The sequence below is a fragment of the Cololabis saira genome, chromosome 13 (assembly GCF_033807715.1).
Source record: "Cololabis saira isolate AMF1-May2022 chromosome 13, fColSai1.1, whole genome shotgun sequence".
NCBI classification, from domain to species: Eukaryota; Metazoa; Chordata; class Actinopteri; order Beloniformes; family Belonidae; genus Cololabis; species Cololabis saira.
This window is the reverse complement of record NC_084599.1, coordinates 10597058-10624891: the sequence shown is the minus strand read 5'-3', so window position 1 is coordinate 10624891 and position 27834 is coordinate 10597058. Positions and strand designations below refer to the sequence as shown.

At 40.4% G+C, this 27834-nt stretch overlaps 1 protein-coding gene across 1 annotated transcript in view; it reads left to right on the top strand.

Annotated features, from left to right (window-relative positions):
• colgalt2b (collagen beta(1-O)galactosyltransferase 2b) overlaps positions 1 to 27834 on the top strand; it is a 40030-nt gene that overhangs the window by 1758 nt on the left and 10438 nt on the right. The window contains exons 2-9 of the mRNA XM_061737657.1: positions 15578 to 15688; positions 15796 to 15913; positions 16887 to 17021; positions 17104 to 17308; positions 25456 to 25575; positions 26009 to 26082; positions 26271 to 26377; positions 26790 to 26922. Of these exons, the coding sequence (XP_061593641.1) occupies positions 15578 to 15688; positions 15796 to 15913; positions 16887 to 17021; positions 17104 to 17308; positions 25456 to 25575; positions 26009 to 26082; positions 26271 to 26377; positions 26790 to 26922 (1003 nt within the window). The remainder of the gene's footprint in view (positions 1 to 15577; positions 15689 to 15795; positions 15914 to 16886; positions 17022 to 17103; positions 17309 to 25455; positions 25576 to 26008; positions 26083 to 26270; positions 26378 to 26789; positions 26923 to 27834) is intronic.

Here is a 27834-nt window from a genome sequence, read left to right as displayed (position 1 = left end):
TTATTACACAAACATAACATAAACACTGGCAGGTAGTGAGTGTGAACTTCGTTAGAGACCACAACGACGTGAGTCAGTAGTTTTGAGTTATATGTGTTATATGTGTTTGCAGCAAAATGGTAATTAATGTTAGCACTCAGGCCAGTTGACCTATGTCCAAATAAATTGATATTTTAATCCTCTGACAAGACCCAAAAAGTGTCATTCCACTTATGTGATGGCATGTAGAGGCCCTACGGATACGGAGCTGAGGTCATTTGAACTTTTTATGTGTACAAAAAGTGCATAAACGGACGGCTTTACGGGCATTTCCTTCCATACTTGGTCACATCGTTGAAGGTCTGTGAAAATCGACTACAGATGTGGTGCACACCATCGTCAATAGATGCAAAACAATAACTTCTAAACACTGATCACACACGTCGTTTTGGTCTTTAAAGAAGGTTTACAATCATTACCATCTAATAATAGTCTGAGGGTTCATTCAAATCCAGTTCCTTTAACAACGGAAAGCCAGTATGTGTGCACAGAGTTAGGGGTTTCAACGCCATTAAATATTGAGATAATAACAGTAACTGCACACTGCTGTTTGGTTTCTGTAAACCAAACAGAACGCTTTGAAACTTTGAAGCATTTAAAATATTTCAGACATGTAATGCTGTTCATGTTATAATTGTTCTCATTTAAAAAATTGAATTTTTGTGGTTAAACTGGTTAAGAAAATTACACGTTCTACTGAATGTGGCTCTGTGGCTTTTGCGTTTTAAGATAAGATAAGAAATCCTTTAATAGTCCCCCAGAGGGGAAATTTCCAGGTTACAGCAGCAAAGGGGATAGTGCAAAACAAGAGGCATCAATATCACACAATATCACACAACAATAATAATAATAATAAACACTATAACACTATAAACAGTATATACAATAATAATAATAAGAAGAATAAGAAGGAGAATAAAAATAGTAATAAATAAAAAAAATTCTAGTATACAAAAAGAAAAACAGATGGATATTTACAGATGTTATTTATGCCCGTTGCAGAATGGTTTTTATTGTCAGGATTGTTTGTATTGTTTGTGGTCTACTGTGAGCAGTGCTGGTTGTGTAGTCTCACAGCTGCAGGGAGGAAGGACCGTCTGTAGCGTTCCTTCACACACCTAGGGTGAAGGAGTCTGTCGCTGAAGGAGCTCTCCAGCGCTCTGAAGGTGTCCTTCATGGGGTGGGAGTCCTTCTCCATCATGGATGACAGCTTAGCCATCATCCTCCTCTCTCCCACCACCTGCACTGTGTCCAGAGAGCAGCCCACGACAGAGCCGGCCCTTTTGATGGTTTTGTCCAGCCTCCTTCTGTCTGCAGCTGTGATGTTGCTGCCCCAGCAGACCACTCCGTAAAAAATGGCTGATGCCACCACAGTGTTGTAAAATGTTTTCAGGAGCTTCTCCTGCACACATCATCGTGGTTGTTAGTCATGTGAATGCCAAACCATCTTATAAATGCCAGACGCTCCCTGCAAGGAAATAAATTATTGATTTTACGGCGTGTTGTATGTACTAATTCCCCTTTATAAGAAAACTTCAGTTGAACACCTGAACACCATGCAGCGTCTGTGGCTGTATATGAAGAGTTACAACAGATGTGAGTTTAAGGCGTGACAGATGTACTTACATAGCACAACTCTTCTTCACTTCAAGAGCTTTGCAACATATGGGGAGATCAGAAGATATTAAACAGATTAAAGATGATGTATAATTACAGAAGAAGTTAAAATAAACTATTTAAAATCAAACAAGAATCACTTGGTTTTAAACCTTCTTACTGCAATCAAGTGACGCTTGGTTTTTAAGACAGTGGTGGACACCACTCTCTTAAATCTGGGTTCACAGAACCCTTTTATATGCAATTAAAAGCAGGTTTCCTTGAGTGGAAGGTCTTTTGGATGCATCTCCATTACCACCAGCTGCCTCGCAGCAGCAGTTTTTGGGAGCTTCTGTGAGTGACCCCCAAAGAAGCGCTGAGTGGGTCATGGTGTCGGTGCGGTACTGATGTGCTGCAGGCGGGAGAGGACGGGCTGCTCTCTTGATGTCCCCCTTTGAAGTGGAGTCTTCTCACACCATGGTGCATGCAGACACATTAAACTGAAATGAAGTGAGCCACTGAGCTCCTCCAAAGCGGATCTCATCATTGTAGTTGGATTTTTGCACCTACTAGGCGCTTATATTAATGTCACATTGAAGATGTTTCAAAACAACCACCACACAATCGCTGGTTCACTATATTCTGTACTGGTGGAAATAATAATAATAATGATAATTAAAGCTGCAAGCAGCGATGAACGGGCCCTCGCACCCTTGTGCACGTTCAGGCTGCAGTGGAAGCTTGTATGACTTGCATGTAGATTCTTCAGGCCTGGACATTTAGCGGATGACACCAGCCACGACTCTCTATACCAAACCATTCAAAAGTTATGGCAGAAAGTAGGAACTATCAGATATCGACCAATCAGATGAAGGGCCAGGGCTAATTTGCACCAATTATGTTCAAGGACTCAAAACCGAGTCCGATGACACCACCCACGAGTCTTTATGTCAAACCATTCAAAAGTTATGAAGGTAGAAAGTAAGGACTATCAAATATGGACCAATCAGATGAAGGGGGGGCACGCTTTTTGGCGTCTATCGTCGCCACGGTAACGCTTTTGACTGAGAAAGGTAATGCGCATCGTCGCAGGATCGAGACGCACATTTTGACGCACACCTGGGTGCACTTTACGGTTCGGGCCACATTAACTGCCGAAGGAATGGCATAAATTGCACCAAAATTACACGATTAATTCAAAATGACTGACTTCCTGTTAGGTTTCGGCCATGGCGCCAAGAGACTTTTCTTTAAGTTGCTACATGATACAGGTGTGTACCGATTTTCGTGCATGTACGTCAAACCGTATTGTGGAGCATGAGGCACAAAGTTTTCTAGGGGGCGCTGTTGAGCCATTTTGCCACGCCCATTAATGCAAACCATTAAATATCATTTTTTTGGCCAGGCCTGGCTTGCGTGCAAAATTTGGTGACTTTTGGGGCACATTTAGGGGGGAAAAAAGGCCCTCATTTCGTCGGCAGAAGGAAAAAAAAACCCAAAAAGAAAATTCCTACCGATACAATAGGGCCTTCGCAATGTAAGTGCTCGGGCCCTGATAAGTAAAGAAAGAACATAAATTAAGTTGCTGCTGCATTTTCCCCATCTGGAAGTGTTTGAGGGTCTTCTGGCGATATAGTAAAGTACTCATGCTTGAAAAAGCATGGTGGGGTTTATTTACAGTTATACAAGTGAAGGTGCTTCAAGGGTCCATTTCACTTGTACTTGACACTTTTTACAGTCCCTCTACATTATTCCTACTGAAATATTATTTTATGACACTTGACTCTATATGACACAACAGAGAAAGTTACATAAGTGTGACTGAAGAGTTGTTGGACTGTATCTGTGTGGATCATATCCATTCGAGCGTTGGAGCAAAATGGGAAGACATTTTGTGAGGCGACCTGGAACGCTGTTTATCCAAAGTAGCCCACAATAAATGGTATGATAATGAAAAAAAGAAACACAAGCTGCTATTGATCATCTTAAAAGGCTTTTCCCCTGGATCTCAGGCAATCCACTAAAAGTAATCCCAAATGCTGGTACGCATTCTGTTTAGTTTAGTTTTGTATTGGACATCTTTCCAGCAGAGTTTTTTGGAGGAATCCATGTAGAATATCTTCTCTGATGTGATGTTGTATGTCTGTTTCAGTGGCTGATCTGTAGCAGTTTTGTTGGACTGAAGTTACCAGCTTGAGCTTTTTCCCAGTTTCTAACTTGGTCACGCAGGTCAGGTCTCCTCTGATGTCTCGCCTCAGCCTGGACTTGTGTTGACAGTCGAGCTGCTCGGTGAATTCTGGCTGCCGTTAGAAGTTTCCCCCCTTGCAAGTGGGCACAGGTCTAACGGGGTAGTGGCAGGGGGAATGAGACAACCTCTCACACTGCTGCTAGCGGATGAAAGAATGCGAAGAATTAGGGGAAGGGGGGATGGTGGGGTAGAGAGAAGGTGGTCAACAATGACTACCCAGAGGGCATAGCGCGTTGGCTAATCCACATGTGCACTCAACCGTTACTAAATCTACCCTCCTCTTCACGTGAGATGGTGTCTTTTTCTTCCTCATGTTTCAAATGAAATATATATATAACGTAAATAATGTATTAAACACAAAGAAAAAACATATTACAGATATAAGGAACACTTAATCTGCTTGGTCTCCTCAATGGATCTGTGCAGGCTGCAATGTCGTAGTTTCATGAAGATGTGAGATGCATTAAGTCTGGAGCATTAAAAAATATCCAGGAAGTGGATGGGAGGGGATTGGGCACAAACGTTATTAATTCAGCGAAAAGTTTCCATTTAATAAGCTTTTATCCTTTCCAAGCAAACTCCTGAGTTTTACACTGAGCCTGTAAAACTTGGCGTTTTTCGTAAGCAGCTTCAAAGGAAATATCAGAGGATTTCATACATTTAACTCTGTGCTTTTCTCAACATTTCTTTTGCAGTTTCTTTCAAAACTGTCCAAATTTAGGCCAGTCTGCTACTAGTCTGCTCCCAACTGCCTTTTGGTTACGAGCTGCATGCTGCTGGCGGCTGTGATCACGTGACCGGGGAGTGCTTTCCCAGGTGCTGAGGTTGGGGTGAAGATGATTTGTAGACTTGTCAGCGTGAATCCAAAACTGGAAATAATGGAACTGACATCACCGGCTTTTCCCTGAGGGCTCGATTTCCCACTTTTACAATGCCAAGTTGTCTGTTTACAGATTTTAAAATAAAGCCAATTGCCCCCAATTCATGACAGTCGCTGCACTCAGAGACGGTGAGGTACAGACTTCGTGGTCCAAATCTTTTCATAGTGTTGCACTTGACGGCCAGCTTTTATCTTTAAATCTTATGGCACAAAAGGATCCAGCCACTAAGCAGCTGGGGAACTCTGAGCAGGCAAGTAGCTGTTTTTTTCTAATTATTATTTCTGAAAAGAACATTGACGAACAAACGCCTCAGGCGTGAAACTACAGCACAAGTTAGGAACTTTCCACAGGTGCTTAAAAAGGATTTAAGGCATTGACAGATATAGATACACAGATATACCGAAATAAGTATGTAATTTTATCCTGGCTCTGTTGTAACATAGCCTAACCTATGTGATATGAATTCAAATAACATAAAATTACATCTTTTAAAGTAGTTTGACAAGCGCGCTGAGTTATGTGGCCATAAATGGACCGTGACAAATTGCACTTGAATGCTGAGTTAAAGTCTGTCTGACTGTACGATTTATACTGACGACCCTGTTATTCTGCACAGCGGTTTGGTTCGACAAGAAGCCAGACTTCAGTTTAGAAAGCCAGACTTCAGTTTAGAAGACTTTTCTGAGATTGCCAGTTTACATAGTTTTACTTATCTGTTATTTAAGGATAACCAAACAGCCTCTCCACACCTGCCTATACTGCAGCAGCCTGTCCTCTAGAGAGCATCTCCTCTCCCAGTTCTCCCCAGTAACTCCCGATAAGAAGCCAAGCTTACCACAGAGCTGTAGCAGGGTAATATTACGGCCCGACACTGGTTACAACATGTCACTTTAGTGATTTAAACTCGGGAAGTTTGCTCTTCGTGGGACCAGATATGGACAAAAGTGTGCTCAGTGATGTCATGCAAGGATTTTGGGGAGAGCGTTTGATCCATGTATGTGGAATGGATTATCAAGCTGTGCTGGTTTGTGTTATCTGGCACTGACAACATGGGCATTTGTAAATGATGAGCTGCAAGGTTTTTTTTTGTGTGTGTGTCAGTCTGCGTTACATCACAGCACTTGCACTCAGTGCTAAGTGGAGCTTGTTAAATTCTCCACAATAATGTGTTTCTAGAACAGCAATGAACGTGCAAACGTGTGGGCCTCCTCTGGCATGTGCCTGTGTGCTTAGAAGAGTGTGTGCGGTTGGGTTTGTGTGTGTGCGCTCCATCACACATGTGGTCTCTTCTGCTCTTTTGGCAGGCGCCCTCCCTGTGCATAGAAGCAGGCTGGAATAATCTCTGACTCCTAATCAATATCACCTGAAGAATTATTTTCTGCCGTCAGATCCATTTTCTAAGGTCTTTGAATGACTGTTTTCAGGTTTTAAATTCCAGGTTACATATTCCTGATAGGAAGGTTGCCATTAAAAAAACGGCATGAAATTTAGAACACATTTTGATCCATGGTCAGGGGCCAAAAAGTTGGGAGTTCAAGTCCTAACACTGCCAAAACGCCTTGGCCCTTTTTGGCCCTTAAGCAAGGTCCTTAACTGCCACTTGACCTTATCTGCTCCCTGGCTGACCCTGTGCTCTGACCCTAGCTTCCTACTGTGAAATAACAGTTTCACTAAAGGAATTGATAGAGAACTGCCCTCCGAATAAGAACACGCTGCATACATGTGCTTTTCTATGACATCAGATCATCACGTGACTAAAAAACATCCAACTCTTACCGGGTCATAAAATTAGGTAAACATCGCATATGATAGAAAAAAACCACAGATAACATTAACCTGTGTCATTATTCATACATCCATGATTCAATAACTCGGAAAACCACAATCAGCAGCAGCAACTTGTAATTATTTTCAGTGTGACGTTATTAGTCTCTCACATCACTGTGGAGGAATGTTTGAGCTACTTTTCTTTAAAAAAAAACTGCCTCAGTAGAATTTTTGCAGATGACCTTGGAATTCGTGTCGTGTTGAATGACCTAATTCCAGTCGAGTTTAAGCTGCCGAACAGATGGACTCAGGCTTGACTCCAGAATACAAAGACATTCGTGACTGACTTAATGGCGATAAGATGCCCAGGTCCTGTGGCAGTTTGAGCAAGATTGCGGATCATCACCAAATGCAAATGTCTTACACCCCACTTGACCATGTGACTACTTGTGTTCATTGCAATGCTGGATTAACATGAACTGCGAGCTGTATGGCTTAATTATGTGTGTGTGAAGGAATGTGCATAACTTATATGACTGTTCAAGTGTCACAGTGAAACGGGCATAGCTGCAGGGCAATCTGTTTGTCTTTCACACCTGATGATTACGCGTTATTACGTAAGATTACCTTTGTAGCTCAGTGGCCCTTTCCAAATGCAGTGACTTCAGACTTTAATCTTTGCCAGCCCTGCACTCAGGCACCAAGCTCTGTGAAGCTGAGGGGATGCAGATGACGCTGGACCTGCCAGCAGCTCAGCTCTTTCCTCTTTGCCCTTTAGCAAGAACTTTTTCATGGGAAAGTCTCCTCTGTTGCCTTGGCATATCTGTTCAGTCAAGTGCGGTAAACAAAGAAATGACTTTCCATTCTCGAGCCCTCTTAAAGCCGCCTCTTTCTTTCTCCCCTGGAGTGGAAATTCTTGTTCTTCTCTTTGGCTCTAGACTGTGAATTCTTGCTTAGATGCCCCATATGTTCCAGAGCACTTCCAGCGGTACTCACAGACCTTGGCAATACAAATCGGTAAAGGGTGAAAGACATGAAACATGGCATCTTGGTATATCATCAGCGCTCTCATCTGGAGAAGGGGCAGACCTGGGGCTGGATTAGGTGAGGTGGGGGCACAGAGGCAAAAATGAAAAAAACAAAAAAAACAAAACAAATCTTCTGTTGACCAATCAGGTGTAGTGTTTAGTGAAACCTTTAGAGAGACAGCTTATGTTTCGAGAGAAGAAGAGTCATTTTAGCACCATGAATCTGTCTGAGTGTCTCATAAATGTACCTGAACCTCCGTTCCCTTTCCTTTCCTCCCATCTCCCTCTATCTGCACTCTTCATTTTTCACTCAGTTTCTCTTTTCCTTCCACTGCTGAACTGAAAGACCATGTATTTCTGGTCATATAACTGATATTTAAGTAAACAAAACAGAAGATTTGAACAGCGTGAGTGGCAGAATTTAACGTTGAACGACTTATTCTCACGAGGAATTACAGGACTGTCTCAGAAAATTAAAATATTGTGATTTTCTCTGATGCAATTACAAAAACATAAATGTCATACATTCTGGATTCATTACAAATCAACTGAAATATTGCAAGCCTTTTATTATTTTAATATTGCTGATCATGGCTTACAGTTTAAGAAAACTCAAATATCCTATCTAAAAAAATTAGAATATTCTGGGAATCTTAATCTTAAACTGTAAACCATAATCAGCAATATTAAAATAATAAAAGGCTTGCAATATTTCAGTTGATTTGTAATGAATCCAGAATGTATGACATTTTTGTTTTTTTAATTGCATTACAGAAAATAAAGAACTTTATCACAATATTCTAATTTTCTGATACAGTCCTGTATATCTTGTGAGTTGAGTCCAAAAAGAGTGCAAAACAAATGTGTTCAAAAGCGTTTTGCCACCTTATTCTAGGGCTGTGAGATAGTTTGCAGAAACCAGATTATAGAAAGGCTTTTTCTCTGCAGCTTGAATATGACTGCAGAACATCACACTTCAGTGCAACTCTGTCTGCCGAGGCCACGTTTGTTGACCCTCGGAGCTGTGAGGAATTTCTTTCAGGAGGTTACATATCCCTGGACCATTCCTCTCTATTGCCCTTCTCCTTTCTTTTTCACCCTCCGCCTCTCTACCCGACACTTACCTCTTTCTCCTTTGCCCTCTACGGTCATCAAGAAGCCGACAGCCACGTCAGCCAAGAGACTATAGAGAAAAGACAGCACAGAGACACTAACACAGCACTAACACAATTATTATGTTTTACAGGAATTTGGACACGTCTGAAAGAAGCATCCTCCCTCCTTAATTACACAAAGCACACTGTCATTATTGATGATATTAGATAGTTTATTGAATCAACAGTCAGGTGGCAGACCTGTGTTTATCTAAAAGGGCCAGTTTTAGAAGTAAGCCTCTGTGTTTAAGGTCAGGGTCTCCGACACACTTTTCTGCAGCAGATAATTACTAGAGACACAGAGGAAAAGAGCCAGGAAGAATGATGAAAGCTTTTATGTAACTCAAAGGCCGATTATTTAATATGGACATGTTTTGGTTTGAGTTTTTCGAACTTTCTTTTTGATTTTTTTTTTATATTTATGTTATGGTTTTATGTTATATCTGTATGGTTGCAGTTTGTTGATGGTAGTGGTGTTGTCTCAGCCAGGTTTTGCCCCAAAAGAGATATTTAATCCCAAAGGAAAATAATCCAGGTTGAATATACAGAACAAATTAAAAAACTGTTAACAATCAGTAGATTTGAGAGGTGTGCTATGTTTCTGATGTATTTCAACATTGTCCTGCAAGTTTCTGCTCTGTAACATGGGCCAAAGCTTGGAGATGATAACTGATTGGTGCAGCTTTACAAACATGTTCACACTACACTTTTTGTTTCAGGTACAATGAAATTAAACTTATAAACCACTACACTAAAGTCATTAATTAGATAGGGGAATACACATATCTCACCTTTTGTAAGCGTAATTCATGGCTCTGTGAAGCAACTATGCGTGTGGGACCTGCCTCGTTATTATTAGTGTTTATAATTGTCTGTTGTTTTTGTGTTTCTCTACAGTTACACCGCCCAATTCTAGGTGGTGGTGCAAGCTTTTCTCTGCAGACCTGTAGGTTGCAGCACTTCATTTATGTATTTCAGAAATAGCAACGGTGCAAGTATAGCCTATCATGAGTTGGAGTCGATAAATGTTGAGCATTAGTGGTTTGTACTGACAACGTCTCCTTCCATCCGACTTGAAAATGACAAAGAAGAATGAATGAATGAATGAATGAAGTTTATTCAGTCATGACAACACAAAACAAACCAACATTGTGCACAGCATTAACATTTCATACAAAACCAAAAAATGTGTTGAACAATAACTGAAAAGGCATAGGCTGAAGCAAAATGCTTATAAAAGCCTATCCTATTGTACCAACTTTCTTTTTTTGGCTACCAACCTCCAGAAAACCAAAAAGAGAATAGAAAAGCAAAGAAACAACAAAAGGCAAAGAAACAATAGAAAAGCAAAGAAACTTTTACAGATGGTCAATTGCACTTATAAGCTTCAAAAATAGCTTTACAAACCATTTTCTTAAAAACAAAAAGAGAATGACATGTTTTTAAATTTATGTTGGCATCATTCCAGAATTTAACTCCAGTAATGGAGACACATCTCCTTTTCATACCTTTGAAAAGAAGTGACAAAGGGAAATACAAAAAGAAAACCAAAAAGAAATGCAGAATCGCTTTGTATTTGTATTTATTGCATTCTTGTGGACCCGACCTGTAGTTTAATTTGTGAGGAGGTGCACATTTGGTTTCTCTACAGAAGTATTAGCTTCCCTAAGCAGAGGTCCCAGGTTTCTGGTCTCTCCATAGCTTTAGCCTCATTCTCTTGGCCTGACACGCACCGCCCCATAAATGTAACTACGCATTCAGTTGACGTACACCGCACCAAATGTAATTGGTCCACTTGGTATTTCCTTCTGCAGATCTCCCACTACTACTTCTTCTTTCTCGAGTTTGAGCCGGGAAGAAAAATAGATTCCTGTAAAGTCAGCAAGAAATGACTGATGATAAACATCTATGAACTAGAAATCAGTAAGGTATGCTCTGTTTGCTATGTTGCTATGTATTAGCTATGTAAGGGAAGTGAACAAAAGGAAGCTTAGAACTGCAGAAAACAACTCTGCCACCGTTTGGTGGTGCAATTACAGACACAACAACAGAAAAGCATAAAAGGCAAGCAACAACGTAGGTCCTGTGCATAGGCTACATGTGTAGTAGAACCATAACCCTGCCCCCCACTATACTGTATGTTATGTTATAGGAGCCTTGAGTGTTGATCCTGTGTCCAAACTCCCCAGATCTCAGTCGAGCATCCATGAGGTCTGTTGGAAGAAGCTCAATTCCCAGATACGCCCATTTCTGAACCCAAACATTAAATGTCACCCCCCAAATTCCTGTGTGTATGCTCCAGTAGATCGGAGCTGTTTTAACACTCCAGAGAGGACGTCGACTGTCAGGTAGTTTAGATACAGTGGTCGATAGATTTATACATGTGTTTGGGTGTTTTTTTAATTTTATATAGAGATGTAATACAAACTTTTATTTATCTGAATTTTGAATTCATTGTTTTCTCTAGTCTGAAGATGATGAAGATGATAATGACCACAAGAACACTGGTAGGTGTAAAGGATCTTGGTGGACAGAGACAGCGATTTGTTGAGATTAGATAGCGAAGGAGGAAGAAATGGACGTGTTTGGAGTGATGCATAGAGGGAGTGGTGGAGTGTGTAGGTGAGGGCTCAGGACACATGTGTTGTCCAGATGCTGATCATAAATTCAGGGGAGAGAGGAAGCCTAAGCCCAAAGCTGCAGGCAACAAAATAATGAGGCGGCAGTTCACCGTAAAACTTCAGCAAGGTAACACGGCGGCACAGCGTGAGGCAGGAGAGGGAGATCTTTATGCACATATATTGAGGTATTGAAGGATTAAAAGGCTGATCTATACCTAAGCTGCCGGATCTTTCTGCCATGTGCTGCATCACGGGTCTCTCTCTCTACCATTTAGATTTTATTTTCCATCGAGAGACCGACAGAATACACAGTGGATCTGACAGAAGCTGCAGAGTTTCTGATTTGACGCTGGAATAGTAGGAAAGTGCCTCTGAGCTGCAGAGGCTGGTTTTATCTGGAGGAAGAGGAAATTGAGAAGAACAAACACATACCAGTTATTGCCTTCAGAAAAAAAACTCCTGCAATGGAACGACATGGAAACGGGGATGATCCCTCAAAATGAAAGAGAGAAGAAAATCAGATACATTACAGCACAGGCAAAATCTGAACACCACTTGAAAGCAATAAAAGTGGATGTCATCCATCAATCATTTATGACATGTAACACAAACCAGGTTCTTATTCAATTGAAATAATCAACTAAATGAAACTGATGGACAGAAATAATACCCTGAAGTCAATGCCTTGTTGCATCTTGAACAGAAACCGCTGCCAAGAAGTGATCTCTGGAAGTATTTTTCTACAGTTTTCCTCACAAAACTGCACTCCCCATCCCAGGAATAATCTGTTCATTGTGTGTTCATGGAGTTCATTGTGCTGCACACAAACATTGCAGACGACACAGTGGCACGTTTTTTCCTTTTAAATGGGCTGAATGGCCGATGGTGCCAATTGGAGTTGAAACATGAATAATGCAATTATTTGCAATAATATTTTATGTGGTATGAAAAAATCTTTCCAAGCACTTTTAGAAAATATCATTATAAAATAAACAAAACATCATTTTATTTTTACTTCTACTGGTTTACCAGATGACATGCTAGAATTATGCAGGTATAATTGAGAATCATTTTCATTTGGAACAACTTTTTAGGATGAATGAAGTGTTGTTTCAACATCTTCATGTTTTCTTTGTTTAACTCTGTTTGTGTTAACATGTACATGCATGTGCTACTTTGGTGTTTGCATCATTCCCGTTTACTCATCCAGAAATGAGAAGGTAGGCTGAGAGGTAAAGACTGTGATGGGAAATCACAGTGTGCTCCGTTTTTTAGCACTCAAAGTGGAGAGACAGCCAAAGAGTCGAACTTAGATGTGAAGAGATAAAAAAAAAAAACTGGCGTAGTGATATTAAGCAGATACACAGTTGGTCTTCATTTATGCTTGCGGCCCTCATGGGTGAAGGCTGCAAATTAAATGCTATTTGGTGTAATCGGCTCACTTATTGGGGTTAGTAGTTTCCATAGTTTTCAGCTGACATATGCAGACGTCAGTTTTTGCGTCAGCCTTCACCCGAGTGATTACCTGCAAATGAGGAGAGCACGTCCTGCCAAGAAGAACCAGTAAAAATATAAAACCACTGCAGTGCATTTATAGGTGCTGAGTGGTTTAAATTAGCTCACTTAGGAATTCATTCAGAAAATAAAATCTTAATTAAGAAACTTTGCAAGAAGTACAGAGATTTTTAATTTGTATTCACTGGTACGCTGTTTTGTGTGACTCCTTGTCGCTGCCGCGTACAACAACTAACACACACACATTTTAACTTTCTGTATGTTCCCATGTACTGTTCTATGTTATTTTTTGGGGGAAGGCGTCTCCGTATAAATTGGTGCCTGGAGCCGAGTCTGTCATCCGCAGACAACATGTAGGAGCACATTTATTTCCTCTTGTGATTAGCAGCTGCAGAAACATAGATGTGTGTGCACTTGTACTCATTACGCGGCAGTCAGGTGGTTTGAGGTGTACAAAGATGAAAAACAAACAAACAGAAAAACAGCAGTGAGTCATAAAGAGCGAGTATGCACACATGCACCCCAAGACCCCTTTTACATGCCCATTTAAAACTTCAAACCAGCACCGCTGCAACTCATAAATAACAGGCCACACTGCTGTAGGACATTCCCAAACACACAGAAATGATCATTCTCATACTCTGCATCACATGTGCATCGAGTACAGGCACGCACACACTGCTATTAAAATGATTGACCATGGGGTTTGTGGTCCCTCTCCAGCTGTTTGTGTTGGTTGAAGAATTTATTTGTCCGTCTGAAGATGACTGATATTCCAAACACGAGTGAGATCTGCGTCTTAACCAGAGGTGGGTAGAGTAGCCAAAAATTGTACTCAAGTAAAAGTACTGTTACTTCAGAATAATATGATTCAAGTAGAAGTAAAAAGTAGTCATCCAAATAATTACTTGAGTAAAAGTAAAAAAGTACTTGGTGAAAAAACTACTCAAGTACTGAGTAACTGTTGAGCAACGTCTGATTTATTTTTTTAACACAACCATTCAAACAGACAAAAGTACAAAATAATCATCTTCAGGCAAATCAAATCAATAAAATAAATTAAAATGAATAAAAAATAGCTTAAATTTAAATAATATTATTATAATAATAAGTACATTCAAGTACTTTAATAAATAAATAAAATAATAACAGAATAAAAAAAATAAATTAAGCACAAGTAGCACAAAATTTCAAGCCTTTGTACTTTTCTTTTTTAACCAGAACTAGAACAAGCATGAACTCATATAAACTCTATGGTGTGTGTGTTTGAGCATTTTTCCCAAAGAATCACTCAGTGATGTCATGAGATTGACGCGTACGCAGATAAAAGCGATAAAAGAAAAGTAACAGCTCAACGTAGCCTAATGTAGCGGATTAAAAGTAACAGTTTCTTCTTCACAAATTTACTCAAGTAAAAGTAAAAAGTATAGTGACTCAAAACTACTCTTAAAAGTACTAAATTTCCCAAAACTTACTCAAGTAAATGTAACGGAGTAAATGTAACTCGTTACTACCCACCTCTGGTCTTAACAAACCTTTGAGTTGGAGAGAGAAAACCCTACAGATCTGGAGTATTCATTGGTGAATTATTTTGTTTTTATATGCGTGTGTTTATCACTCTGAGAACAGGTGGTTTATGTACACCCCTCTGGAAAACACAAGGCGTGGTGCACAGGTTTGTGTGTGTAACTGTTTCTATCTCCGTCCATCCCATCTAAAATTGGGTGTGAATTTGGAGACGGTACAGCGAGGAATATTACAGCGAGCAGTGGAAAACTCCAACTCACTAAATGTGTGTGAATGTTTGCAAACACACGCACACACACACATCCTGTTGACCTGTCTTGTTTAAATGACTTTTTAAATGCAACCAGAGGAAGGGACAGGTGATGTTTATTTTCACGATACCCCGCAAATGTGAGCTTATTTAAGATTTTAATTTTCTTTTGCATAATTTCAACACAGTGGTTACATTGTCTTCTCTGAGTCCGCTGAAGTGGAAATCTCTGCAAACCGCAGGGGTGACAAACCAGCTGCTGCACCCAAAGCTAACTTCATTTTCTCACACTGTGTCTGTGTAAACTGGTGTTTTCAGTTTAAAGTTGGAAAACGTTAGAGCGGTTTACATAAACCAGCGTTGCATCAATTCTAAGTCAAATGAAATGCAGAACACGCTTTGATCATTTGATTTTCTTCTTTTGTTTCCTGGCAAAAGCTCTGTGTATGAATTTAATTATGGTGGTGTTTGTCAACCCAAACAAAAGTAGCAGTCATTCTGTACACGAGGACTGGAGCGAGCCTGCACCTGTTTAATGCATTTTTAACTGTACAGAAATATCCTGCGTACCATGGTTCAGCAGATTTTTATCTGTTCTCTAGCAATGCAGGTAATTAGGCAGCGAAGCTGCTCTGCAACACTGAGGCTGTCTGTTTTAATTTCAGGCCATAATAAGACAAATTATCTTCCAAAACAAGTCCTCTGCATGTCACAGCTTCCACTGTTGCAACGTTCTCCACATTAAATCAAGTCCACCACAACTTGTAGTCATTTACGTTATATTGGACTCTCCCCTGCTCCTTCCTATTTCCTGTCGCTGACAGTTCTGGCAATGATGTGTTTGTGTCCAAGTGTTCAGCAGATGCCCCTGAAACAGGCTGGTGTTTCTGTTATTACTGGAACTGGAACTGTCGCTGCTCATTTGAATGAAAGCCTGCGTTGTCTATGCAGGGCAGCGACGGACCATAATATGGACAACACGACTGCCATTTTAAGAGAATGGCTGAAGGAGGCCCAGCATGCCTACCACTATGTGGAGTGGAGACCAATGGACGAGCCCAGGTAAGGCTCCACTGCTCTTATTTTCTTTCTTTCTTATTGCATGGTTTGTTTTGAAACTAAAATATTATAATAAAAGCCAGATAAACTAAGGGACATTCTTGCATCAGATCCTACACAGATGAGTGGGGCCCGAAGCACTGGCCTCCCTCCAGATTCAACCATGTGATGAAGCTGAGACAGGCGGCACTAAAGGCAGCTCGGGAACGATGGGCCGACTACATACTGGTAACCCTTATGAATAAAATATACACTATGCCTAACTTTATTCAGGTTGACTTTTGCTTCTTTCTCCTGACTATGTTTCAATTTCAATTTCAATTTATTTTATTTGGTAAGGAGGGACAGTGCACATCATTATGCATTTACAAAATAAAAGCAGATGCACCCAAATGTAGCCTATTGGCTAATTCCCATTGGCAGTCCCCCCGGCTAGAATATAAAAACAAGCAAGTTTAAGAGCAATACAATGTTCAGTTAAAAAAAATACAATAGTACAATAATATAACCAATACCACAATAATACAACCAACCACATAACACATTTCATAGTATTTTTACATTCATAAGTTGTAGTTTATAAGTTATTGTTATAAGTTATAGCAGCAGGCTAAAGTAAAGTGCAAGTGTCTATGTAAAGTGTCACAGCTATAAAGTGCAGAGTAGAGGTATAAAGTGCGTGGTGTATGGGGTTATGGATTTGAGAAAAGAAAATAAATAGCAGCAATGCAAAACCGGGTCATGCTATTGGTTTAGATGTGGTGTCGAAGAATTGATTTTAGTTTTTAGTCATTGTACTGTGGGAATGGGGGAAAAAAAAAACAAAAAAAAAACAATACAAAACATTATTACCTAAAGGAGAGGTAGTAGTAATAACAGTATGACAGTACTACATGATAACAGCGGTTACGTCAAACATGGTCACAAGTTTGTCTGTGTAGCAACCATTTTTTCAGGTTAACTTTAAATGTAGCATATGTGTCACATTCTCTTATGGTAGTTGGTAGACTGTTCCATATGCGGCTGCTCACGCATGAGAGTACTGCCTGTCCACATGATGTGCGTCTGTGTGGGATCATGCAGTCACCTCTTGCAGTTGCCCTCGTGGCATGTTGTGATTATTTGATTGACAGGTTTCATATTTCTGTGTAGAGTCTGCACTCCTTTGTGACATTTGTATTCAGAGCCTGTTCCTCTTCAGTTTGTGGACAGTGACAACCTGCTGACCAATCCTCGGGTGCTGGACCTACTGATGGCTGAGAACCTGACCTTGGTGGCTCCGATGATAGAGTCCCGTTCCCTGTACTCCAACTTCTGGTGTGGCATGACCCCACAGGTGCAGTTTGGACTTAAATGCATACACTCAGTTAGATTTGTTAGCCCGTCCTAATGTTCTTTATCGCTCTCCTGCCCGTCAGGGTTACTATAAGCGAACGCCAGACTACCAGCCAATCAGGGAGTGGAAGAGACTCGGCTGCTACGCGGTTCCCATGGTGCACAGCACCTTCCTATTGGACCTGCGCCGTGAATCCAGCAAGGATCTGGCCTTCTACCCACCTCACTCAGACTACAGCTGGGCATTTGACGACATTATGGTGTTTGCATTCTCGGCACGTCAGGCAGGTAGGTTTGAAGGGTTCAGCAAAATCTTGAGTTCTGTAGCAGAGATAGTTATTTAATAAAGGTTGATTAATGAGAGCAAGGATAAATGGACACATTTGTGCTTCTTGACTAAATATGTGCCCGTTTATAAGCGACGGTGTCTGCAGGTTTGTGGGTTTGATGTTAGCAGTCACCTATACCAAACAAACGGGACCAGAATCTTTTTTTGTTATTGGCATTTGTGTGAAAACAAAATAAAAGCATTCATATACACATTAACAAATAGGAATTTGACAACACTTGCACAATCACCGAATTTCGTGCCGAATTTCCATCTCCCAAATTAGTTCCAGCATTTACCAGAGTACATCAAAAGCACATGCAAATCCGAAGAGTTTAAGTCTGAGTTTTTGCAGCAAGGAGGTCTGAGATGACAGTAAGAGGGAGACTGACAAACACACAGAGATTAGTTCAGGGCGAAAGAAGTTCATTTGAACGGCACATTTCATGTACAATATAATTCAAAGTTAAGGAATACCTGCTTATGTGACAAAAAAGAACACATAAGCATAAGCATAATGTTCATTGCAGTAATAATGATATATACAAGCAAAGAGAGCAGAGGGAATAAAAGAGCCCATTGCATCATGGGAGATCCCCCGGTAGTCTCGGTTTATAGTTTATTTATATAGCACAATTCAACAACATTGCTTTACAAAGACATTAAAACATACATAAAAACCATGATTTAAAATTTAAACTAATAATAATAATAATAATAATAATAATAATAATAATAATAATAATAATAATAATAATAATAATAAATAAAATAAAACATAATTTACAGGATTTAAAATAATCACTTAAAAATAATTAACTAATGAAATGCAAGAATTAAAGATTGCAGTGCATTGTGGTACATTACTGAGATGCAGCAGTAAATAAAAAGATTTTCATCCTTGACTTAAAGCAGCTGAGAGTTTCAGTAGCCCTGATGCATTCTGGGAGTTTCTGGGAGCTACAGAAAGTAGGCGTGACCCTGACGTCCTGAGGGTTCTGGCTGGTTCATCATGGACCAGGAGATCAGAGATGTATTCTGGCCCGAGACCATTCAGAGATTTATAAACAAACAGCCGGATTTTAAAATATATTCTGTGACAGACAGGAAGCCAGTGTAAAGATCTAAAATTGGAGTTATGTGGTCAACTCTCTTGGTCTTAGTGAGGACTCGGGCAGCAGCGTTCTGAACTAACTACAGCTGTTTGATGGGTTTTTTTGGGAGACCCGTGAGAACAGCGTTACAGTAGTCCAGTCTACCGAAGATAAAAGCATGGAAGTTTTTCAGGACAAGTCCTGCTGAGGCTTCAGTCCTTTAATCCATGATAGGTTCTTTAGGTGATAACAGGCTGAACTCACTACTGTCTTTATGTGGCTGTTAAAATGCAGGTCTGAGTCCAGAAGCACTCCCAGATTTCTGGCTTGGTTATTTGTTTGTGGCTCAACTGATTGAAGCTGAGTGCTGACTTTAAATCTGTCCTACTCAAAACACAATTATTTCTGTTTTGTCTTAATTTAAATAAGATAAGATAAGATAAGATAAGATAAGATAAGATAAGATAAGATAAGATAAGATAAGATAAGATAAGATAAGATAACCTTCATTATTCCCTCCATGGGGGAAACTCCTGTGTTAGCAGCAGTACACTTAACATATACACACATACACACACACACACACACACACACACACACACACACACACACACACACACACACACACACACACGCATGCGGGGAAGGTGGGTACAAATTTAAAAAGTAAAGGATATATATAATTAAAAAATATGGACAGTATGGACAGTATATACACAATACACAATATACATAATGTAGTCGAGATATAAAGATTAAAAAATAAATAAAATAGTGCAAAGGAAGAAAAACAGTGCAAAAAAAAAAGAATAAAGAAAATAAAGAAAATTCTGGTACATTCACTCTTTAATTTGATAAATGCATCAGTGTTTGACTTGGATTATAGTCTCCCGGTAAGGTTGTATGGATTTGTGTTTCATCTGCATAGATGGTAACACATTTTGTTCTTTTTCATAATTTGAGCAAGTGAGAGCATATAGATGCTAAACAACAGAGGCCCCAGAACTGAACCTTGAGGAACTTCACACATTATATTTTTTGACTCCAATTTGTAGTTCCCTAAAGACAGAAAATAGTCCGTGCCTTTTAGATAGGACTCCAACCAGGCAAGTGCTGTACCAGAAAGTCCCACCCAGTTCTACAACCATTCTGTAATGATGTTATGTTCAACCGTGTCGAATGCAGCTCTGAGACCCAGTAAGACCGAAACTGGAATGTTGCCACTATCCGTATTGGAGCGGATGTCACTAAGGACCTTTACTAGAGCTGTCTCAGTGCTGTAGTGTAACCAGAAACCTGACTGGAAAACATCAAAACAGTCATTGATTGTTAGGAGGTTATACGGCTGTTAAAAAACAGCTTTTTCTATCATTTTACTAAGAAAGTGGAGGTTACGGGCCTATAGTTGTTCATTAGTGACCTGTCTCTAGACTGTTCTTTTTTTAAAGTGGATCAGTGACGGTGGTTTTTAGCCACTGAGGAAAGATACCTGAAAGTAGAGACATATGTACAATCTCTAGAAGCTCTGAGGACTTACAATGTTCAACACTCTTAAAAACCCTGCTGGCAGAGTATCAACGCAGCAAGTTGTGAAATTCAGGTGGTGTTTGATGTCATCTAGGCTCTTATGGGCGACTGGCCAGAATGATGTCATGATTTCTCTCATTGGACACAGATGTGGCACATATCCTGCATCGAGCATAAGAGCACTGACTGACTGTCAGATTTTCTGGATCTTGTCAGTAAAGAAAAGGCAAACTCATTGCAGGCCCGGTTGGATAGAAGTTCAGGGTCCACTGACTCAGGGGGGTTTGTTAGCCTGTCAACAGTAGTGAACAAAAGTGTTTGTTATTGTTGTTTTTTTGCAGAGATATCTGAGAAATATGATTGTCTTGCATTCCTCGGCCCTGTATATTATATATGCTCAGTCTCTCTTTATAATATAAATGTCATAATGAATCTGTAATTTAGTTTTCCGCCACCTGAATTCAGCTTTACGACTCTTTTTTCAGCTCTGACCTAGGGCTGGGCAATTTTGGACAAAAATAAAATCCCGATTTTTTTCTCTGAAAACCCGATTTTCGATTTCGATTTCGATTTTTTTGGTAAAACTACAAAAGACAATGGAATAAATTGTTTCAAATATTTTGGCTTTATTTTTAAAGAAAAATAGCAAAAAAATTTCCCTATTAGGAATGAAGTGCAATTGAAAGACACTGTGAATCCTCCTTGAGTTAGGAAAGTGACAACATTTACAATTTTCTTGACCAAACAAAGATGACTAGACGAGATCCGTCTGTAATGCAGCCAGCTGCAAAAAAGGAAAATCGATTTTCCGATTTTCCTTTTTTTAACATTGTCTTGATTAATAAATCCGATTTAGATTTAAAATCGATTAATCGCACAGCCCTACTCTGACCCGTGAAGCATTTCCCCAGGGAGGTTTCTTTTTAGCAGTGATCCCCTTCACCTCGGGGGGAGCAATGGTATCAATAATACTAATCATTTTTACCACTGAATTTAACCATAAGCTTATTAACTGAATGTCAGTGGAGGAGGAGTGAGGAGGAGTAAATCTGAATAAACATTTCTCTGGTCTATGTACTGCTTCTTGATCTGCCCACAACCTGACGCACTCTAAGGTCCAGTGCCTTCATCAATCTCTCCATCCACAAAGTCCGCACCACCTTTGGGCGCAATGCCTTCCGGTTGGCTGCAGCCTCTGACTGGAACACCTTACAAAATACCCTTAAACTTTCTGTTCTCACCTCCATCTCCACCTTCAAACTGCATCTTTTATTAAGTACAACCGACTCCTGCACTTGCCTTTAGTCCTCCTTCATGCATACTGACTGTTTGAATTACTTGATTAATTGTTTTATCTTTTGTATTGTGTTTTAATGTGTTTTTGTGTATTTATATAACTTTGCTCTTTTTCATCTTAGCTCCCCCCTCCCCTTACCCCCCTAGGCTGCACTTGAAAATAAGAAATTTGTTCTTAATTTGCTTGCCTGGTTATATAAAGGAAATATATATCTCTGCCTGGAAGCTACTGTTGACATTAATTAAACTCTCAAAGAAAACATGCCCAGACAGAGCAACATCTGTCACCATAACCTTGGAGACGTTCAGAACTTTGAACATTATTAAATCAAGACAATGTCCTTTATTGTGCCTTTTATCCGTTACATGTTTAGTCAGACCAAAATTACACACACACTTCCTTTGCCTGTATGACCTCAGGGTTGTCAACACGGATGTTAAAATCCCCAACCACAATTATACAATCAAAATCAACACAGATGACAGGTAGCAGTCCAGCAAAGTCATCAAAGAGAGTTCATGGTACTTACCTAGGGGGTTTGTAGACATTGAGAAACAACACACAGGATGAGGATTTCCACTGAAGAGCCACATATTCAAATGAAGCATAGATTTCATAAGACATTTGCTTACACTGACTACGTTTACATGCAGTCAAAATTCAGGTTATTGCTAATATTCCGGTTACTGAGACATTCGGAATATTCCGTTTACATGCGTGAGCAAACAGGGTTATCCCTGTATACATGGTAATTAATCATTCGGGATATCTGGATCAAACCAGCGATGCACGGAGAACGTGATGACGCAATTAGCGTCATTTCCGCTTCTTCTTCCTGTATCCAAATTCAAAACAAATGCTGCTTCGCGCAACTTTTCGCTGACCTTCTTGTAAATCTCGCTATCCCGGTACTTTCTACCGTCTACAAATGCCAAAATGTTCATATCCTTCATTACATTTATGAAGTGATTATTCTCCTCCTGGTCTTGTGTTTCTCTGTGTTTATAAGAACTTCCTGGACCCAAAAGAAAATGGACTGCGTAGGAGTCATACTAAAAGTGCACGTACGCTCAAAAGCCGAAAATGCCGGGCGCAAAAAAAAATCCGGATCTATAAAACCGCGTGCACGCAGACTTCCACGTAAGGTTCTCTTTATAAATCACAGTCCAGCTGGAAGGCTGCGCACGTGAATCCGCCTGGTATCCCACCCTCTACACGCCCACTTTCTACCGAAAATGGAATCATTTTGCATATGAATGAGTCTGCTGAGCATGCGCAGTGGCTTCCTGCAACCTGTTTGGCTTCAGAATGAATGAATGAACGTGTCGAGCCACCGTGCCACTGAATTTCACTGAGATCTGAGATCTAGATGTTGTTGATGAGGAGGAGGACAGGAAAACCACATTATTTTGTGGTCACAGTAAAAGTAGAAAAATAAATAGTATAAAATAAAGCGAGTGAGTGGCAGCACGCCGTTGCTGCGCGGAACGCCGGGAGTTCCCCGGTGCAACAGGGGGACACACGTCCCCCCGTCTTTTCAAAATCATGTTTATTTTCCCCTTACTTTTTACAGTTTAAAAACTAACGGTAGGCTCAGCCTTAAATTGCAAATTATCAAGACACTGTATGAAAGCGATACGAGAACGGCCCCGCAGCCCCGCTCCCCCTCCTCCCCCCTCCCCTCAGAGCTGCTCAGAGCTGGTTTATGGTTCTGCGTCACCAACGCAGAGCCTACGGCGTAGGTGCGCGTCGCCGCGTACCCTACGCCGTAGGCTCTGCGTCGTTTTAACGCGGGGCCATAATTTAGGCACCATACACCCGCACGTAAAGGTTTCACGCGCCCGTAAAACTCATATGAAAACAAATCTGAGTCCCTTTAGGGAAGAAATGAGGGGCTCCGTGGGGCTCCCTAAACGCAGCCCCTCATTTGTTCTGTCCTAAAGCGGTGAAGGAGGTTCCCGGCGTGTCCTGCACCGCGGCTGCAGCTCCAGCAGCACCAGAGTCCTGACTGACAGCTTCACACACAGAGGAACACGATCAGCGCTATATTATTTTATTTTATTATTTTAAGTCTTATATATTTTGTGATATGTGATGACATTATTAAGAGTATGACATGAATCTGGCTTCATTTCACCACCTCAATCCCTGCGTCGCCAGTTCCCCGTGTCTAAGTAAATTCTTACGGGAGGGTCCTAGTTGCCGTAAAGATAAGCAGATTTTTCGGTTAGTTTTTTCTTTTTAGATCCGAGGATTTGCGTAGAAGGCGGCTTCCGCAACTTTCAGGCGCTTTTTCTGCGCAAGCAAGCTTTATAGATGAGGCCCCAGGATTCCTTGTGAACGGAGCATGTGCAGAAAACAAATTCCTGTTCCGTTAGATCGGGATATTCTGTTTGGCGTTTCCATGACCGCATATTCAGGTTTTAAAAGGAGTAACCCAGGGGTCATATTCCGGTTTTTAAAAACCGGAATATGAGCAAATTCGGGTTATTCAAAGGGGTTATTGGTGTTTACATGGCCGTGCAAATTCGGGTTATTGCCAATATTCGGGTTTTAAAAGGGTTATTGAGTGCATGTAAACGCAGTCACTGACTAATTCTTTGTAAAGTCAAAATATTGGGATGGCTGGCCTGACAGGACAGTGATTGAAACAGGATATTTTACAATATCCAGATGATCTATTTGAAGATTACAATGCTAAATGCATGCATGGGGGCAGCACTGTCACTCTCCTTTTCTGGTTTGAATCCTGACAGGGGGTCGTTCTCACGTTCTCCCTGTGCTTGCAGGGATTTTTTCGGGTACTCTGATTTCATCCCACAGTCCAAGAATATGCGTAGCATGCTAATCAATAACTGCCGATTCTGAACTGTCTATAGCGGTACGTGTAAGTGTGTGGGTTTGTTTGTCCAGGAGAGCTGGGATACAGCTGACCCCCGTGACTGAACAGGAAGAAGCAGCTAGAGATTATGGATGGATGATTATTCACAGACTGCTGCACAAGCAGTTCTCTAGTTACACACAGACATATACTACTAAGATTGTGTTCAGATATGTATACATTCAAATATCAGCATTCATTTCATTTGAAAGACTATTTTCTTACTTTCAGGAAGTGTCTTTTGCTCTCAGTAGAGTATTTCTTATTGCCTATTCTGGATTCTATAGTTTATCATTATTGTTAAAGGTTTCACTTACTTACTGTTACGCCCCAGGCTAGGGCAACAGAGGCGCAACATAAAAATGAGGCAGCGAGAGATGGTTCACAACAAAAAGGTTGTATTTATTTTGCACAGCTCAAGGTTTTCAATATCAAAAGTTCAAATCAGTGCTAACTGAGTTAGCACAAAAGAAACAAGATGACAAAACGAAAAACGAAGCTTCTCTTCGGGGTAAACCTAGGCCAAAATAACAAACAAAAGAAACTACATTCTCAACCAGACTACCTAAGCCCTGGGAGGAAACAAAAGATCAAACAAAATTACAATCTCTGAGCCTAACTTCCTAAACTAACAAAAACAGGAGAAAAAGGGGATCAAATTAAATGGCGGTTTACCCTTACTGCTTCGGTATAAAATAAAATATAGGCTGCAGCCAGTTACAACACTCTTGAGCACAAACTAAGGACTAGCACACAAGTGGCTAAATTATCTAACATTAATACATTGTACATAATGGAGTTTAGATTATAAGTTTAATCATGATCAACATTGATTTACTAGGCAACAGTTTGATGTTTGCTGACGTCATAAATCTGCCATACTACAATCTTTATTCAGTTCCATTCAGGAGCCGACGGTCAGTTTAATATATCACATATAATCAACCGCATTCATATCAAATCACAGTTATTTGAATATAATTTGGCCTCTTTATTTCTGAATTAAACCAGATGTTTAACTGAAAAACAACCTGTTGTTTTAATGAGAATAGTCTATAGAATGACATTTGATAACATGTATTGATGATCGATGTTTTCATGTCATATCGATGCTAGTGGATCATCCATAATCAGATCAATGTATCAGCCGATCATCACACGTCTGGTATTTAGGGCTTCGAAGTGACAACTATGCACATGTTGGAAAAGATACAAGCAACCAGGGGAAGAGTAATTTCTGTGTTTATTTCAATTGTTTGGGCTAAGAGGTTACGTGTTTTTGTGTGTGTTTGTGTGTGTGTGTGTTAGGTGTGCAGATGTATGTGTGTAACAGGGAGCACTACGGTTTCATGCCCGTCCCTCTCAAAGCCCAGCAAAATGTGGACGACGAAAAAGAAAGTTTCATACACACCATCACAGAAGCTTTGAGTGAGTTCACGCACAAACACGCACAGCGGATACACTCTACATAAACTCTCACTTGTTGATTGTCTTTCCTTTTAAGCTTTTTTCCGGTCCCTCTTGACATCACCCTTCAACTTTCCTCCTCGTCCTCGTCCTCGTCCTCGTCCTCCTCCTCCTCGTCCTCCTCCTCCTCCTCCTCCTCGTCCTCCTCCTCCTCCTCCTCCTCGTCCTCCTCCTCGTCCTCCTCCTCCTCCTCCTCCTCCTCCTCCTCCTCCTCCTCCTCCTCCTCCTCCTCCTCCTACAGCCTCTCTGTATATCCACCACCCATCTCCATATCCTCCTCCTCCGCTGCCCTTCTCTCTGCTCAGCTAGTCTGAACTTCCTCAGTCTAAAGGAAATGTCTTTATTTTCCAAGTATGTTTTTAACCCTTCACTTCCTTCCCCTCTCTGTGAACAGTTAACCATGACATCGAGCCCTCGGAGCACGTGCACGCTCCCCCCTTGACGCAAGACAAGATGGGTTTTGATGAAGTGAGTCTTTAGAGTGCTGGCTCTACCGTTAGGAGCAGGAGGTCAACAACTTCTGTCTTTGGATATTTACAATTTCATCAGCAAGTTCCACTTCCTGTTTTCTTTCTTCCAGTTTGCTTTTCTTCTTTGTTCCTCCTTGTCTGTAAAAAAAAAATCAAGCTTTTGTTTTTTTCTGTTGAAATGTTTAGATTCTCCTGATTAACCTGAAACGCCGGCTGGACAGAAGAACCAGGATGTTGAAAACCATGTCCTCCATCGGCTTTCGTGTCTCACTGGTAGAAGCGGTGGACGGGAAGTAGGTTGCAAACACATGACCCTGCACTCACCTGATGAACTAACCTGAAAGATTTATTAATTCTGCAGACTGCTCTGCATTACAGTTCAATATATTCAGCACAACCGTTTTTCCACCAATCACAGCTATGGCTTTGGAGGAATGCTTAGTCTTTTGTCTGCAGTTTGTAATTATGTTTTCCTGAAATAAAAGCCACATAGAGATTTGGCATTTGTTGCAAGATGCTTGACTAATTTTTCCTCCTCTGTGCCCACGGTAATCCACTGCTGTGAATGCCTTAATCCTTTCTGCAGCCTTTGTTTGTCTGGTAATGTGTGTTCCAAGCCGACAAGTTGCATAATGTGTACGTTTATGCATGAAATGGTGTATTCTCTTCATTGTTGCTCTTATCTTTCACTCGCTGTTCCCTCAGGGCTCTGAATTCCTCCCAGCTGAAGGACCTGGGAATAGAGATGCTGCCCGACTACAAGGATCCGTACTCTGGTCGCGTCCTCACCAGAGGGGAGATCGGCTGCTTCCTCAGCCATCACTCCATATGGACACAAGTGAGAGCAGGAAGCTATAACGGGAAAAATAAAATAAGTTGTGTAAATGACCAATTTGAAGTTTATTTCAGAAGGATTGTGAATCCCTTGTTACTACACATTTGAAGTTTTGTAGCTGACATGAACTTTAACCCTTCAACTTCACCTATTCATTCAGCATTTTAGCTTCTTTAAGCCATTTGCGTTGAACAGCATTTTAAGACTATTTGGGACACGTTTAGGACCGACTATTCACATGTGCAAGTGCTCAGGTTCAACCTGTGTGTCTTTAATGACGTTCCCTTATCCACATGGTTCCTATGGTAACATGTACTCTTAGAACTAGGGCTGGGCGATATATCGAGATTTTAATATATATCGATATATTTTCAAACGCGATATGGTACGAGACAATATCGTTTATATCGATTTAAAAAAAAACAAACATTTTTTTTAATGATTTTGATATAGCTTATTTCGTGACAAATTGACTTGAATGTTTTATTTGAGATTTGCACAAATGTTTTGTTATTTGCACAACTGTCAACCTCAGTGGAAAAGTCTGCCTGTTACTGTCTACATTGTATTACTGTAATTGCACAGTGTATTTTAATTTAATTGTTATGCAGGAAAAGGATATTTGTTTTATTTTATTCAAGAAGCATTTTTATTCTACATATGCAGGCAGTTTATTTTTATTTCATTTGTTTTATACATTTTGATATTGTGCAGACCTCTGTTAATAAAGGTACCTGTGTGACATTTGGCCCGAGGCTTTGTATTAAAACTGACTGTTTTTTTAAGGGTTTACCTCAGAAAAAAATGAAGCTAACAGAGATGCTATGCTATAATGCTTTGGGGGAAACCCCAATTATGTCACAGAAAAAATATCGATATATATCGAGTATCGCCATTCAGCTAGAAAATATCGAG